General features: G+C 43.6%; 1 protein-coding gene across 2 annotated transcripts; it reads right to left on the bottom strand.

Annotated features, from left to right (window-relative positions):
• LOC116940302 (uncharacterized) lies at positions 1–11,523 on the bottom strand. Of its 2 annotated transcripts, XM_032949936.2 has the most exons (8): positions 11,039–11,523; positions 6,341–8,455; positions 4,021–4,134; positions 3,439–3,552; positions 2,990–3,020; positions 2,766–2,878; positions 2,011–2,093; positions 1–1,440 (listed from the first exon to the last, which is right to left on the bottom strand). In XM_032949936.2, the coding sequence occupies exons 1-8, from the start codon at positions 11,079–11,081 to the stop codon at positions 1,309–1,311; spliced, it is 2,745 nt and encodes a 914-aa protein (XP_032805827.2). In that variant the 5' UTR covers positions 11,082–11,523; the 3' UTR covers positions 1–1,308. The 2 variants fall into 2 exon arrangements, with proteins under 2 accessions (XP_032805827.2, XP_032805829.2); XM_032949938.2 differs by lacking the exon at positions 11,039–11,523 and having other exon boundaries at positions 6,354–6,474.
• Positions 11,524–16,913: the final 5,390 nt, after the last annotated feature.

Here is a 16,913-nt window from a genome sequence, read left to right as displayed (position 1 = left end):
TTGTGCTGTCTGCAATATTTTATTTTTACACAAATAAGCATCATAAGCACATCATTTGTGGATACATCTTGAACACTTGTTTTTGACATGTGCTGCAGTTATAAAATGTGGATTATTATGTGGTTAATATTGGAATGGACTATGTTCACATGGGCCTCTCAAAGCTGGTCTTTTTGCTTTTCTCATACTTTAATGAAATCCCCAAGCCAATGAAAATACATTAATACTTTTTGACAATTATTTGGGCTGAATTTTTCATGGACGGGCAATGGCCTCAAGTCCTAATTGGGTCACTCAAACTACTAGTTTATTATGTAACGTTTGAGCTCATTCTTAAGCTACACTAAGTGTTTCATTCCTGTATTTAATGGAGTACAAGTGACCAAAATGGCGTTAAAGGTAAAATGTGATGACTGCTTCCTGGGATTATATGTACGGTAATGTACACACAAAGTTTGGAACTGGTCTTGGATTTGGCCCAGACCTGGCCTCTATTTTTCTTTAACGTTTATGCTGAAATATCAATACAGTATGTACACAAGTTAAAAAATAACCATAAAAACAGGCAAATACTTTACAATTTTGCAAGTTACGGTACCATTTAAAATACTGCTGGATTTAAGCAACAGCTCCGAAGGAGCCATTTTAAGGTTATATTTTTATTTATTGAAGAATTGTTTAAATAAGGAATCAATATAAAAGCACTCGGACAGTCCGTATTCTTTTGTTCACCAGTTTGGAGCCTGCTCGGTCAAGTGCGTCGGTGGCCAGGTGCACTGATCTTACCGAATACTTAAACAACAGCGGACTCTTTAAGACAGGCCTGCTGCTATTCTTCTCGGGTCTCCTTCAGAGAAACCATTGATTTTTAACTGTGGTGCAGAGAAGAGCACTTCTGTCTCTAAACGTTCATCCTGTGCACCGGTTTTTATTTGGAGCTTGGTCTAGAATACATTGATACAAACATGGACTGTTCTGTCAATGGATTACAGAGCTTATCTAGGCCCCAATGGAGAGAGCTTGAAGTGGTGTATACATTGGTATATGATAGGATCGGCAACCTGGAGCTCCGGAGCCGCATGCAGCTCTTTAAGGACTGATTTGTGACATTATTAAGGGCCACCGTCTCATTCACCACATGCATTGTGGCTCTTGAAACATGGAGGGGTTTTTTTTACTGAATTTGAAATAATTTCTCTTGTTAACTTATTTGCTGACCCTTGGTCTATGATAAGAATGGGCTCGTGTCTTCAGACGAAAAATACTGCCTTGAAAATCAGCGGATGGTGCTGGTGCCAGACTTCAGCATCAGCCGTTCTTGGTCTGGGAGAAGCTGATCTGCGCGTAGATGGTGCGCGGTAATGGCTGGGGCTTTGTGGCCACTGGTCTGGTCAGGTCCAAGGCTGCATATGTCACATCGCACGGCACCAGTTCCTCTGCCTAGGGAAAAATAACACAGTAAAACCTTGGATTATGAGCATAATTCGTTCCGGAAACGTGTTTGTAATCCAAAGCACTCGTATATTAGTTGTGATCACGTGACGCTCAGCAGACAAAGCGTATACGTACTGCTCGTATTGCAAGACCTCGCTCGTTTATCAAATTAATATTTATTTAAAAATTTTGGTCGTCTTGCAAAACACTCGCAGACCAAGTTACTCGCAATCCAAGGTTTTACTGTACTTTTATTATATGCAATCCATTGTACTCTATGTAGATTATATTTATACATCAGAGTAAATGTTTATTATTGACAGCAATGCATGTCATGCAATGGAAATAATTTCAGCACTTTGCCAATCCACCGCTGAATGACTCCCCATGCCGTGTTACTCATGAGGGAGACACTATACTGTATTATACACTATTCCACCACACTTTTAATATCTGCAGTGGATTCAGGAACATGAAATCGTTTAAAATAACACAAAAAAACAGTCTGATTCCTTCATTACACGTGTGCCTCTCGATGTGTCATTTGCAGGTAAAGCGGTGGTGAGGTTTTCTCACCGAGATCGGCCGTGGCTCTGGAGGCAAGTCCGCAGAGATGGAGGGTTCCGGCAGTGTACACACACTGCTTCTGGTCACTGACGCTGTGAAATCACAGGCACACAAAGCACAAATATGCGTCGTGCTTTCACGTGGGTGATCTGTACGTACTATATTCTTCCATAATATTGAGTGGATTTAAAAATTAAATCGGCCGATTACATTTTGAGTTGAACATCGTGTTAAGTATAATTAATGGTGCATATTTTGCAGTGACAGATATTCTGTCATATTTTTCTCATTCATACTTTTTTGTCTTTTTCCTTCCAATTGTGCTCATGGCACCATGTCATGAGACAAAGTATCAATTCAAATTATGCAGAGATAAGTGCATCACCCTCTGTGTTAGTGAATGGCCCATTATCACAGAACTACGTATGAGTTCCCTTGCAGTGAACATTTCATCCACATACTCGTGGGCATACTTTCCCACATGTACTGCTGTAGAGTACCGTAGTGTTTATACCAGTGAAATTGATATTTTTAGCATAGCAATGAAATGGATATCTTATTTTTCATACTTAAGCCAAAAATTTAATGGAAACCCACATTTATTGTGATGGAGTATTTTTAGTTGTTAAATCATTGGTGATGGCCATCTAAGAACCTATTTTTTTCACTGGTGACTCCAAGAATTTGAACCAAGAATGGTGATGACACAATGCTGTAACCCCTGAGTCACCAAGCCACCTGAAATGTGTATAGTAATTGTATACCTCTGTTTTCTGCAAATTTGTCTTGCAGGGTTTTGATAACCTTGGCACTGTTTGTGCAGGCTTGATGGTCACTAGCTGTGCAGCCGTTCACTTTTGAGTGGCTCCTGTTAAGACTGAAACACAAATCAATGGGAATAACTCGATTAGAATAACATAAACCAGCGTGCGAATATGAATAATGTTTGTGATAATGGCACCATGACATGCGCTGGATTGAATCATACCTGCATTTGCAGTCTTGAAAGCTTCTGGATGCTGCAATGAATCATGCAAAATAATCCTTAAATATTTTAAACTATTGTCATGTACACTCAATGTTTTAGACTAATATCTTTAGATATGCAGGGTTAATAAGAAATATTAAAATCTGAAGAAGCAATTATCAGCAAAACAGAATAGTTTGGATTACAAATTAACAAAACTGCTGTATATTGGGAAATTTGTTGAAAGATAATTATGAGATTTAAAAAGATTGCAAATTCTGAGAAACACTCACAAATAGCAATTTTGGAGACAGCTGGAAGCACAAAGCAATAAATTACCAGTTCTGTGACAGATCCATTATACCCTCGTACAATTAAACAGTACTTACGATACAAAAATAGAGTGAATCAGCATAGCTGCTAAAAAGGAAAACAACACATCGTAATTTTAATGTTAATGCGACCTGGACCTGCAGATGTGGAGCGGTGCTTCCTGGTCCTGTGTCGGTGCAGGATGATGGACAGAAAGAGCAGGAGGCTGATGAGTCCCAGAGAGCACACTGCCACCGTCAGTATATAGAGCTCTGCACAGCAAAAGGAGACAGCATGCTGAAAAGTAGACATTTGATCTGTTTTTCTTCAGGTCGTGCTATTGGTGTCATATCCTGCAATAAAGTATCAAGTTGTGATCTATTATTTTTTCTACCTACGTGACTTTACCGAAAGAACCAAAGATTATGGATTCCTGCAGTCACGAAAGCTTCAAATCAAGAATAAAGTATCAATTTGGATATTTTGCAGAGTTATCCAACCAGTTCACGTTAGAAAGCAGCCCACAGCAGTGGATATCACAGAGTCAGACATCGTGCCGAACAACACGTGGTGCTGCCCAAAAATGCGTTAGATAACTTTTTGCGTCATTGTTCTTTTTATAAAAAGGCCAGACAACAAATCAGAAAAACAGACAAAGTTTAGCTCTTGGAAACAGTTTTCCCATGGGTGATTACAATTGAGATGTGAGGCGTCTTTGAAGTAGCAAATGTTGGGCACACCTTGCGAGATGGACTTTGGCACCCCTTCATTGAAGACCATTTCCTCAATGGAGCTGGGTCCTTTGGTTGACGGGGTCTCCTGGTGAGGATAGATGTTGGAGTCTGGTCTCAGGACTGTCAGTAAAGTGGATTGAACACAGAATGCAATCAGTATGTTGGCTTTATCATGCACACTTATCAGGAAGTCACTTTTAAAGGAATATTTTCGAGACTGGAGAAGGCACGTAACTAGTAGCCGAGCAGTCATAACTGACCCAGACAGACCCTGCTGAAATTAAGCTCTGCGCATACTCTCTCAACCGTACAGATTCTGTTCTAGTTATTTTATATCATGTTGTAGTATAAGCTCAGAATCACATGATGCAATGCTCCCAATCCACTGCCCATAATTCAATGATTTATCACGATTTAATAGATTATTTTGTCTTTATCTTATCATCTTGTTTGAATTGTTTCCCGTTCGGTCATTCTCGTTTGTGGTTTCATCCACTCCCGTTTGTGGTTGCGCCCGAAACGTCGTGATTTATTTTACACCTACGTGACTTTATCGAAAGAACCTAAGAGTATTCGCATTATGCTTCCATATCATTTTAATTGCTCGTAAATAATTTATTCTCACATGCACAGTTGATTGCACGTATTGTGAACACTATAATTTATTATAATTAATGGATGTAGCATTCAATGCCTACTTCAGGCAGAGAGTTACGTGCCAACTTTTTCTTAATCAAAGTAAAAAAGTTCCACATTGAAATGAGAAAGGAAAACCTGTCATGTACATGGAAGTATTGTTTCATAATCCGATTCATATTATCAGTTTTATTTCATTAAATAATTATGCAACGAATTATTTAGGTATATATGCTGCCTTTGCCATACCTGTATGTCATACGATATTTATAATAATAATAAAAATTCAGTTCCTTTGTTACTCCCCTTCTGGAAGAAGGCCTCCCCACACCGTGTAGGTCATGGGAGTTGTTTGACCATACTTCACCACCATGATCGGTGCGGGTTGGTGAAGAGGGGGGGGGGGGGGTGGTCTAGGACCGGTTAAGATATCACCCGCAGCTAATGTGAGCCCTGGCTGGCCTTCCAACTCGGGCGGCACGCGGTTCAATGTCCAGTACGCGTGAACCGTCCCACTGCGGCAGCGTCCTTCGCTAATTTTTAGAGGTTGAGCCACTTTCGCCGACAGGACATCATCGGTGTGAGGGCCGCCACACCGCCTGCAAAGGGGGTATTTTTATATTTCTATATTGTCGGGGGCCCCGCACATCAGGGGCCGCACTAAAGGCCACCAGGGGCCGCTAGTTGCTCACGGTCCTTGCAATGAAGAACGCTGCACTACTGGTACCCCCCCCCCCCCCATCTAGTATTCATTGTACAGTGTATCATTTCCACAGGATATATGCTTTAAAAAAAGCTGTGAATCACCGCATTGATTGTAAAAGTAATGTGAGAGCATTCCTTTTGGCAGCTCTACAGCAGCGGGCATTTCGCTTGATGAGTCACTCATCCGCCTCGTGCTCAACAACACTTTGAATGGACAGCATTTCATCGCTGTGCGTAAGTATTACCAGATCCTTGCTATGACACAATTGAGGCTATTGGCCCAAAACCCCCCAAGGCATGCAGATACATCTTTAGATCATGCAGCCGCAGTAGCAATTGCACGTCTGATTCGCAATACTGTACGCGAATTAAATTGTACAAAGACGTTTTTTGTTGAAGTCTCTCAAGCTGAAGGGTAGATCGAACTTTAGTCCTCAAGGCTCCATTTCTAAATTATAATTATACTACGGGCTTTTACATGGACGACTGCTCATCAGAAGTAGTAAAAAAATCTTCAAATATACCAATGAGATACAGTAATATCGATTGACAAATGTTGGTATCCTAAGGGACAAGATACACTTGGGCAATTTCAGGAAAATCGTTGCCAGCATTCATCACTGGCAAATGGGTACTGCACCACTTTATAGTTGATAATTTGCGTTTCAAAATCTGGACAAATATGATTGCAACCATCCCCCTCGCAATACAATTGGACAGCAACGTCCAAAACGATTTGCAAAGATCAAATTATGACTCAAAAGTTGTGTGCTTTGTATACCGATCATTTTTCATGAAGCACAAACTCCGTGTCCATTGGTTAGACACAAATCTATTCTTTGAGCCATTGCGATGCCATGAAGCCACAGTTGCCCACAACAAAACACGCATTTCAGGTGACATCTGTGCCAGTGACGACATTTGGTCCCCTCGCGCAACACGGCCTTAAGAATGCGCTCACTGGTGTGCCATCAAACGCGTTCACCTCTGAGTTTCACCTCTGCCGAGGCATTGAGAACCCCGTCTTCCCAGCCGCTCGTGGCCACGCATCGATACGTCCCCACGTCAGCTCGTACTGCCGGAGAGAGGCTCAGCGACAACGCGAGGAGCGATGGGTCCCAACTCAAGTCCAGGCCACCAGTTCTCTGCCTCTCCCGAAACTCCTCGGCGACTTTGAGTTTCCCTCGCCGGTCTCGACGTGCAATCTCCACCTCTGACCCATCGACGCCTGCCAGCAGCCACTGTACGACCAGCTCATGGGAGTGATCCACGGGCCGAGCTGTGGCTGGGTTCATTTGTTTGGATATTTCCAACCTTGTTGAGATTCCACGAGTTGGGCTTGCGTGTTCTGGCGGTGGTGGTGTGATGGTTTTTGTTGTTATAAAGGTGGTTTGAGTGGGAACGACCATGAGTTTATTATGGGTTTCAGTTGTTTTTTGAGGTGTTAAATAGCCTGGAGTTTTAATGAGTGGTTTCTTGTGGTCTGAGCCTTTTCTCTCAGGGACTTGTCGCATGGGCTGCTTCTTATCTGGATGTGCATGTGCAGGGGGTTTTGGTTTTAATTGTCCAGTCTTATTTGTGTTGTTTGTGCGATTTAATCGCCCCAGATTTGAATCGGCTGCTTTAACCATTTCAATCGTCGTTCTTTGGCGTGAGCTCACCTGAGTAGGCTCTACCGGGTCCAAAATGTCACTGGTTTCAGTAAGGACGTGCATTTCTTTAGTTGGCTCATATTCCGTTTTGTCTTTGACATCCGTTTCGCCCAAGGTGACCTCCAGCGGTGGATTTTGTAAAGGTGTTTTCAAGGTGGCATGAGCTTGAGCAGTGATTGTATGACCCAGTTTGTTTGCATGTTCTTGTGGCTTATTTGCCCTCGTTCCTTTCTGCGTTGCTCTAGAGCGGCCAAGATTCGTGCCTAACCTCGAATTGTTCTCGTGACTTGGGTCAGTGGCAACGCTTTCTGTGGACTTGTCACCGCTTGATATTCTTTTTACTGGTTTAGTGTGGTCTTTGGTAAGACGAGGCGATGCCTCTTGTTGGTCTGGGTCATGCTGCGATGTTGTGTTCCGGTTTTGGACCTTCACAGCTGGAGCTTGTGTTGACTTAGAGGGCAGGGAAGCCTTTTCGTTTGTTTGATGTTGGCCTATTCGCTGGGTTTGTGTCTCCGAGCTATGCTCTGCTGTTTTACCTTGCCCCTTGTGTTTTGGTTTTTCACTGTTTGGCTTTGTTTGATTGTGATGTTGATTTGCAATCAGAGTAGTTTGCTTTGGTTGGCTCAGTCTTGGTGTTTTTTCAAACTTCGTCAATCTGGAGTTCTTCACGGGCAGTTTAGGTGATCCTGGTCTTGCCCCTTGTTCAACCTTCTTAGCAGCCTGACTGGATGTCTGGTTCAATTGTTTTGATCTGTAAGTCAGTGTAAGTGACTTGGTCCGATTTTCCGGCATCTTCTTGCGAACCCCAACCACCGAAGCAGTGCGTGAAGCAGAATGCAGCAGCGTTGCATTTGAAACGTCCACTGCTTTGTTCGTGGGCTTCCCTTGTTTGTGTTCCTTGCCGTGTTCCGCGAGTTTGGTTTTATCCAAATTCTGATCATCCTCCGTCGAGTTGTCGAGAGTTTTAGAGATCAACCGAGGTATTTTAGTGTTCGGTGTCTTAGCTCTCCTTGTCCTGGCTCTGCCAAGCATTGGTTTGAGCTGCGATGCTCTTACGGGGCTTTTTCCGGCATCTCCTTGGTGTCCTGTTGGTGGAGACTCGCCGGTCAAAATCTCCAAGTCTCTTTGTTCCAAAGGTGGCGGCCTTCGCCTTTCAACCGCAGTGGGATTTGCGGTGCTGTCGATGCCTTTCGCTTGGAAATTGGGTGAGGTCTCTTTCTTAGTTTTGCTGCTCGGCTTCGACTGGCCTTGAGCCTTGTGAGATGACACGGTAGAGTAATTCACCGCCCAGCTAAGGTCCGGAGGATTGTTGTCGCTCGGTGCACGAAGGTCTGGCGTTACTGGCGTGCTTGGTCTCACTGAACAAACAATCCAGACCGTCTCGCCTTCCATGTGGACACTAGCTTGTGGTTTCGCTATTGCATGCACCGCCAGAGCATTGCATGAGCCTGAGAGTGGTGAAACAAGCCATCAAATGCACACTTTAACGGAGTAAACATAAGTACAATGGTGCATTGATAAATGAGAGTGCAACACGGAAAATGGAACAAAGCGGAAACGTTCGCTATAATGTATTGAGAAGTGCAAGCTTGGATACAGTGAGGGAAAAGAGTATTTGATACCCTGCTGATTTTGTACGTTTGCCCACTGACAAAGAAATTATCACTCTATCAATTTAATGGTAGGTTTATTTGAACAGTGAGAGAGAATAACAACAAAATACAGAAAAACGTATGTCAAATATGTTATAAATTGATTTGCTTTTTAATGAGGGAAATAAGTATTTGACCCCTTCTCGATCAGAAAAATTTCTGTCTCCCAGGTGTCTTTTATACAGGTAACGAGCTAAGATTAGGAGCACACTCTTAAAGGGAGTGCTCCTAATCTCAGCTTGTTACCTGTATAAAAGACACCTGTCCACAGAAGCAATCAATCAATCAGATTCCAAACTCTCCACCATGGCTAAGACCAAAGAGCTCTCCAAGGATGTCAGGGACAAGATTGTAGACCTACACAAGGCCGGAATGGGCTTCAAGACAATTGCCAAGCAGCTTGGTGAGAAGGTGACAACTGTTGGTGCGATTATTCGCAAATGGAAGAAATACAAACAAACTGTCAATCTCCCTCAGCCTGGGGCTCCATGCAAGATCTCACCTCGTGGAGTTGCAATGATCATGAGAACGGTGAGGAATCAGCCCAGAACTACACGGGAGGATCTTGTCAATGATCTCAAGGCAGCTGGGACCATAGTCACCAAGAAAACAATTGGTAACACACTACACCGTGAAGGACTGAAATCCTGCAGTGCCCGCAAGGTCCCCCTGCTCAAGAAAGCACATATACATGCCCGTCTGAAGTTTGCTAATGAACATCTGAATGATTCAGAGGACAACTGGGTGAAAATGTTGTGGTCAGATGAGACCAAAATGGAGCTCTTTGGCATTAACTCAACTCGCCGTGTTTGGAGGAGGAGGAATGCTGCCTATGACCCCAAGAACACCATCCCCACCGTCAAACATGGAGGTGGAAACATTATGCTTTGGGGGTGTTTTTCTGCTGAGGGGGCAGGACAACTTCACCGCATCAAAGGGACGATGGACGGGGCCATTTGCCATCAAATCTTGGGTGAGAACCTCCTTCACTCAGCCAGGGCATTGAAAATGGGTCGTGGATGGGTATTCCAGCATGACAATTACCCAAAACACACGGCCAAGGCAACAAAGGAGTAGCTCAAGAAGAAGCACATTAAGGTCCTGCAGTGGCCTAGCCAGTCTCCAGACCTTAATCCCATAGAAAATATGTGGAGGGAGCTGAAGGTTCGAGTTGCCAAACGTCAGCCTCGAAACCTTAATGACTTGGAGAAGATTTGCAAAGAAGAGTGGGACAAAATCCCTCCTGAGATGTGTGCAAACCTGGTGGCCAACTACAAGCAACGTCTGACCTCTGTGATTGCCAACAAGGGTTTTGCCACCAAGTACTAAGTCATGTTTTGCAGAGGGGTCAAATACTTATTTCCCTTATTAAAATGCTAATCAATTTATAACATTTTTGACATGCGTTTTTCTGGATTTTTTTGTTGTTATTCTGTCTCTCACTGTTCAAATAAACCTACCATTAAAATTATAGACTGATCATTTATTTGTCAGTGGGTAAACGTACAAAATCAGCAGGGGATCAAATACTTTTTTCCTTCACTGTATATATTGGGGAGAAAAAGAGAAACTCATGGATTAGAGAGCATATGCAAATTCGAGGGATCATATTGACGTTTGAGGCAAATTAGGACTTGGGTAGGATACATTGTTGTTGACCAGTATAAAGGGATCTTATCTTATATTTAAAAAAATGTGCGCCTTATTCCAAGGTGCTTTACAGCAAATATAAAATTGTACATGAGACGATAGTGGTTGAAATAAATAGCGGGTTATTAAAAGTGGTATTGTAGTAACGGTGACGGTTACGAGAGCAGGTGGGAGAGGTTGAGGAAGGGATTGGGATGATGCTAGGTGGACAAGACTGGTGATGGAACAGCAGCCAAAGGAGGGAATGCTTCTGAGAGAAATGTGAAGGATGGTGATTGGCTTTATCTAGCAGTGGACCAACAGCGGACGATGATGCCATTAACAAAGCATTGCCATTAAAAAAATACTGTACTGTCAAAGATTATCTTTTTTTTATTCAGTTATATTAAGTTCCAGATTTATAGCAGCATGTAAAACGTCACTTCATGTACTTTTAGAAATATAAACGTTGCGTACCAATATGTTTAAAACAAACACAAATATCTAAATGCCAAATGTGACGCACATCACATGCACAGCAACATTTGAAGAAAAAACCAACATTCTTTGATGTCAGCACAATGTCCTAAAATGGTGTCACACACTGAGCCAAGGCAACGTTGTGAGAGCGAGGATTGTTTATACTTTTAATGGCTTATTTTCTTCTTAACGGTGAGAATTCTAGCCTCGCCGGCATTAATATAACACTTACTCATTAAGCATGTAAGAAAAAAACATGCAGCAACTTACCTAAACACAAGCAGAAGACGGCTGTCACCAAACCGTAGTCCATGTTCGAGCTGATTGAGCTTCAGCGGCCAAAACTCGCGTCTCTCTCTCTCTCTGCTGCCTCTCGCGCCGTCACTTAGTGAAGACGGTGCAGTCAATCCTTTTCTTTCTTTAAAACATTTTTTTTAATCCCCTTTCAGACTGGCTGGTCAAACTCCCGCTCCACCCTCCGTGTGGCTTCCCGTCTGAAAGTTTAAGGAAGCCTGGCTTCCTTTTCCCCAAACACGGCGTGCTCTCGTGCGGCACCATTGTTTGACGGCACGGCTGAGTTTGTCTGCTGACAATGCAGCCCAGAGGAATCCCACAGGGAGCGCGCACGGGTTAGTCACGCACTCTGGTCACGCACTCGCAAGCCGTGCAAGCTAGCTCCGAGCACACTTGCTCGTTTGGTTTTCAAGGAGTTTTGTGAATTCTTGAATATAGTTGCATTCTGCACCAATAGATAGTGTCGTCAGCCAGGCCTCCTTAACGATTTGGCTTTGGAATGTTTAAAAGCCCCCCCACCCACACACCACATCATACTTCTTTGTTTATCATAGAACATTGTGTTTTCCACGTTCATTAAAAATATTCATATTTTTCGTTTGCAGTAGTATATATGTTCGATATCTTATCGACCATCATTCTCGACATAATGAAATCATGCAAATGAAACATTTAGTGTGTGTGATGTAATTCTTGAATAATTATTATGTGAACACTATCGGAGATAGAGAACGACTCAGAGGCACGAGGCGGGAGAGGCGTTTCGGCAGTGAGTCGTAGCTACATTTCCCCCAAGCTCTCTGTGGTCCTGTATATATTAAGATGTTTTCAGCCAATTAATAAAAAAGTGTTTTTTTTGTTAGAAAATCTGATTAAATTGTTGCTGGATAAAACACTTACAATATGTAATACTGTTCACCAATAAATCTGCATCTTTAAAACACACGTGGGAAACGAATATGATGGCACCGTGGTTAGCGCACTGCACTTTTAACCCGTCAAGACCTCAGGTTGATTCCTGGCCACAGCTAACATCAGTGGTGAGTGATATCTCTGAATTGTCATGAGCACCCCTTAACGAACCTGCGCTGACCAGTGTGATGAATGTATGCTCAAACAACCATCGCAATAATGCAGTTGTGATGAGACCTTCACCCAACAGTGCCTTGTAAAGACTGTAAATTATGCAAGTTAACGCTGTCGTACTTGCACGGTAACTTTAAGGACAGGCAGCATATGAATAAATCACAAATGACAACTTTTCAATCAGTTCTAAGAAATGCTGTACATTTAGTGGTTCGTGGAATCATAACACTGCAGTGATTCGAAGGCAAGGCAGAATGCTCGCGTGGACGTGAGTGTCTCGTTGTGCGATTGAACAATCGCGACCCTTTGACAACGCGTTGCCAGAGAGAACGTCTCAACGCGAACGTCGTGGTTGTTGGAGGGCGCGATTATATATTTATTTATACTCCCTTGTTTATTGATTTGAAGCGCTGATGCCGTACGCCTGATGACAAGTCGACGACTGAAAAACCAATTTCCCTGATTGGAGAGAGCTAAGAGCCACGGCTATAAATAGATGTCCTTGGTGCTCGTCGCCAGAATTTGATGTTTATTCCACTTTTACTCATACCGTAGCAACGCCTTCTTAAAATAAATTGCAACTATATTACTAATGAATTGCTAATAAACAAATCCCCACGTTAACCTTCATACAACACATTTTTTTTTAATTCACGTTTTACAGCGCATGCTACAGTTCCAACAAACATACTGCCTGCCCCAAGTTACACGTCGCTTTCATTCTGAAGCACATGGTCTATTGGTGGAATATCACACAGGGTTGGCCAGTCTTTTATTTTCTTGCAATAGAAAAGTATTTTCTTGTAATACACACAAGAGGAGTTGGGAGAGTGGAGTGGGGGGCGAACGTATGTTTTAAAGAAGCATATCAAATGAATTTGATGTAAAAGCTATTTTTGAAATGGTGTCTGCATTATTATTGCGTTGCATTACCAGACAGCCCTGAGGCGTGGTGCTTGTGAGCCTCTCAAACAGCACAACGCATGTTGGCATCATGCATGTACACGTGTGTGGAACTTCTTGCACGTAGCCAAACCGTGCTAATCGCAGGTGCGGCTTCAAGCGCTGACGTGAACTTTAACCTGATCGCGTAGCGAAATTTAACAAAAACAACTGCAGTGCAATACACAAACCCACTTCCACGCCAATTTGTTTATTTATTTACGTGTTACAGAATAGCGCTAAACGCGCATGATTTTAAAACAAATTCTCGCACGTTAATCGGGATTCTTTTTTATTTCGTAATACTTTAACGACAGGTTCACGGAGTAACATTAACTCTGACCGACTTATAGCTTAGCCAACCATAACAGCGACGCACAACTAATTAGCTGGCTGACTATATAGTGACGACGGCGACGATGAAGAGACGGCAGCGATGACAGCCAGGACCAGAACCTCCACGACAGCCCCGAACCCCTGTTCGCCTCTTCCTTATAGCCACCCAGCGTGGCCAATCCCCGCCCTTGGCCACGCCCCTTTTCTCGAACTCTCCCGCGGGTTCCAGGAGCTTCCAGTTCGATCCCCTCTTTGACCCTTGGCCCAGTTATGCCCCCACTGCGTATCGCCCTATGCTGCACCCACACCCGTAGTTAACAACCATGGCCGCTAGATGGCATGCTGTCATTACACTTTTATGGACGACTACCTGGAAATACTGGGGGTTATAGGCTTTGGCTGCGAGATGGCAAGGTTACGGCTTTACAGAAAATGGACCACTTAGTCTATCTGTGTGGTGCTAAGATGTTATCTCCTGGTATGCACGCATTTCCTCTGGGTTCACCACTTTCCTCCCACATGCCAAACACTAATTATTGGATTTGGCTAAACAGCCCCTATGCAGGACCTTGCTTAAATAACTCCTTGAAGCTTTCTATGGATCAATAAAGGGAATTATGTGTGTTGCTCTTATAAAATAAATAAGTAGATAAAACAAACTGTGGCCTGGAGTTATGTTGCAGCGGTTAACGCACTGCGTTATGAACCTGGCGACCAGAGTTCAATTCCTCGTCAGGGTTAACATCATTGGTGAGTGATATTTTGAAATCGGTCCAATCCACACTGACCAGCGTGGTGAAGTATGATCAAACAACCTCTACCACTGACATGGTGTGGGAGTGAAAACTTCATCCATGATTCGATTGAACAAAAGGGTTGTGAATAATTTACATTTTGGATACTTGCATTGAGATTATTTAGATGATTTTGCTGCAATAAATGTCCAAATGATAAGACACTTTGTTGAGCTATCATTCGCTTCTGAAAAACAAGTTAATATCTCAGTGGGCTTTGCCTGCTAGGATGGGGATGGTTAAGTTTTGTTTGTATTCGTTTGGGTGATTTGTTGACCTTTCTTGTACTTCACACTACTATCACGTGTTTTTTGTATTGTTTGTTATTGTAACGTTCTTACCCGCCCCTACTGGACATCTGTGAAAAAGAGCTTAACAGCTCATCGGATTTCTTTCCGGTATAAATATTCTGATTCCGATTCTGACGCTTGTTTGTAAAGGGGTTGGTGGTGGGGTGGGGGATCCTAAGATGAAAGTGATCTTTCTGAACCCAAGTGGATTGTGAATATAAACACCGCGATGGCCCTTTGGGTCCAAGTATTTGTCCGTAGGCTCACCCTATCACGATAGCAACGGGGGGGGGGAGGGCCTTTGGTTTCCGCCACTTGACTGTTTTCCAAGCAGAAGGCATTTCCTGCACGGGCGCTTTGTGCAATGCAATCTAATTAAAATTATTTTCCGGCCATAAACAAAGGAATTATTCACTTCCGCTTGTAGTCGTGTGTTTAAAGCAACGCTCCTGCATTCAGTCGTTTTGTAGCATCGATGGGATTTGTTCAGCATTTTACAGATTCCGTCACTTCTGGGTTGCGATTTAAACGATACTGTGGCATGTGTCGGCTGGCTTACGTCTTCAAAACATGAGGGAAGTTTCCATTTACATTAGGCAAAAATTCGTTTAAAATATTAAAGAAAGTCAGCCCATGATGCAATGTAGTTTAACAATTATTGTGAAAATGAATTTAAGAGTTTGAGAAATATGCATAATAATACTGGTAGGAACCTCCTGGTTACACCAGCCCACAGGGGATTATTGTGCCCGTCCATCCGTCGTGCATCCAGAAATGGGAGGTGTGGGGCTGGGTGGAGAGGGGAGGGTGGGGAGGGGCTGGGTGGGGAGAGAGGGGCTGGGTGGAGAGGGTAGGGAAGGTGGGGAGGGTGGGGAGGGGCTGGGTGGGGGGTGGGAGGGGTGGGGCTGGGTGGGGAGGGGCTGGTCACCCCGTGGTGCCCTTATAAAACTCAACGTTTAACCTACTCACGCCGGCTTGTGCCCGCCCTCACAGTCAGGCATATTTGCGGAATACACCACGCCGCCGTTGACCCTGGCCATTGACCGAGCAACCCAACGTTCCTACCAGCTCCCTCCGCAGGAATGTGTTAAATTGCAATCACACCAGTTATTAAGAATTAACAATCTTCAGCCCTTTGTCAATCTACTGCTTAATGAAGAACCTCCCAATACATTTTCGGTGGTGGAGTTGGTTTTATTATACTTCCCCAAACACCAATCAGAATCTTTATTTATCCTGGAGAAATCCGACGAGCAAAAAAGCTCATTGTCACAGACGTTCAGTTGGGGTGGGGTCAGAACGTTACAATACAAAAAAACTATTGGAGTGGAAACAAAGCATAGGAAAGGTAAACAAATCACACTCAAAAAAGTACATATCACAAAAGTATATCAATTCCTTATCGCAGACCAATTCAGACCTCATTGGTCACTCCGTACCCCTTAAAAATCTCAACGGTCATCCTACAAAGTCCCATTACAAGGGATAAACACAAACAAATAGACAAAAACAATGTTTTGCCCGGATTGAAACGGCTGTACGCCGTATGGATCTGCAAACTCAATTTCCCTATACAAGAATACGGGTAAACTGTATGGGTTGACAGCTATGGATGGATTTTGTGGGGGCAGCAGAAGGCAGGACCGTATTATCCAACAGGCCACAATAGGCACTGTGCCTAGGGCCTACGAAAACTAAAGGGCCTACGAAAAAAATGTGACCAAGATGTATTCTTGAATAAACATATTTACATAGCGAGGATAGGCACAGTGTTTATACAAATAGGCAGCGTCGTGTTAATGTCAATCGTTTTTGTTTTCATAAGGTGGGAGAAATTAACAACGGAGATTAACTTTTCGAGATTTTTTTCATTTCAAAATGTAGCAATAACATCTTCAAATGGTGTTTTTCGCACAATCAAGCAAGTGGCAGCGGTGGTAGTAGTAACATGGGGCAGCCAGTACCAGCTGGAGAAAGTTATCACTCACAGAAGTGCCTAGGGCCTACAAGAACCTTCATCCGGCCCTGGCAGGTGGTGATGGTGTGGTGGTGATGGACATGGGCTGGGGAAGAGATGGACTGATGCAGTACAGGAGGATGTGGAGCTGAGTGAACTTGCCCACGACTGGTACCAGCGGTGTCAAGATCGGCATCTGTGGAGGAGGTTCGTGAAGGACGCTGCTCCTGGGTAGTTGGAGGCAGTCGCCCTCCAGCAACTACGGAGGGCAGAGAAAGCGATGCTCAGAACAACAAGCGGAGCGCCGGGCGGATAAAATGCAGCAAGTTGGCACAGTAGGGGGTACAACTGGTGGTACATCTACCGGTCATTAAGTCAGCTGACCCATGGCACCTTTTAGGTCTGTCCCGAGACCTTCTGTGAGCGAGCCTTTAAAAATAAATAGA

Source organism: Petromyzon marinus, chromosome 8, assembly GCF_048934315.1.
Source record: "Petromyzon marinus isolate PM22_M1 ecotype Great Lakes invasive population chromosome 8, UKy_Petmar_22M1.pri1.0, whole genome shotgun sequence".
Lineage (NCBI taxonomy): Eukaryota > Metazoa > Chordata > Hyperoartia > Petromyzontiformes > Petromyzontidae > Petromyzon > Petromyzon marinus.
This window is presented reverse-complemented; position numbering and strand designations above follow the sequence as displayed.

Coding starts and splice junctions, on each gene's coding strand:
- LOC116940302 (XM_032949936.2), bottom strand. CDS start 11,081: ATGGACTACGGTTTGGTGACAGCCGTCTTCTGCTTGTGTTTAG. Junction 3,021..3,438: donor GCACCGCTCCACATCTGCAG/GTCCAGGTCGCA, acceptor GATTCATTGCAG/CATCCAGAAGCTTTCAAGAC. Junction 1,441..2,010: donor CAGAGCCACGGCCGATCTCG/GTGAGAAAACCT, acceptor ATTTTTCCCTAG/GCAGAGGAACTGGTGCCGTG.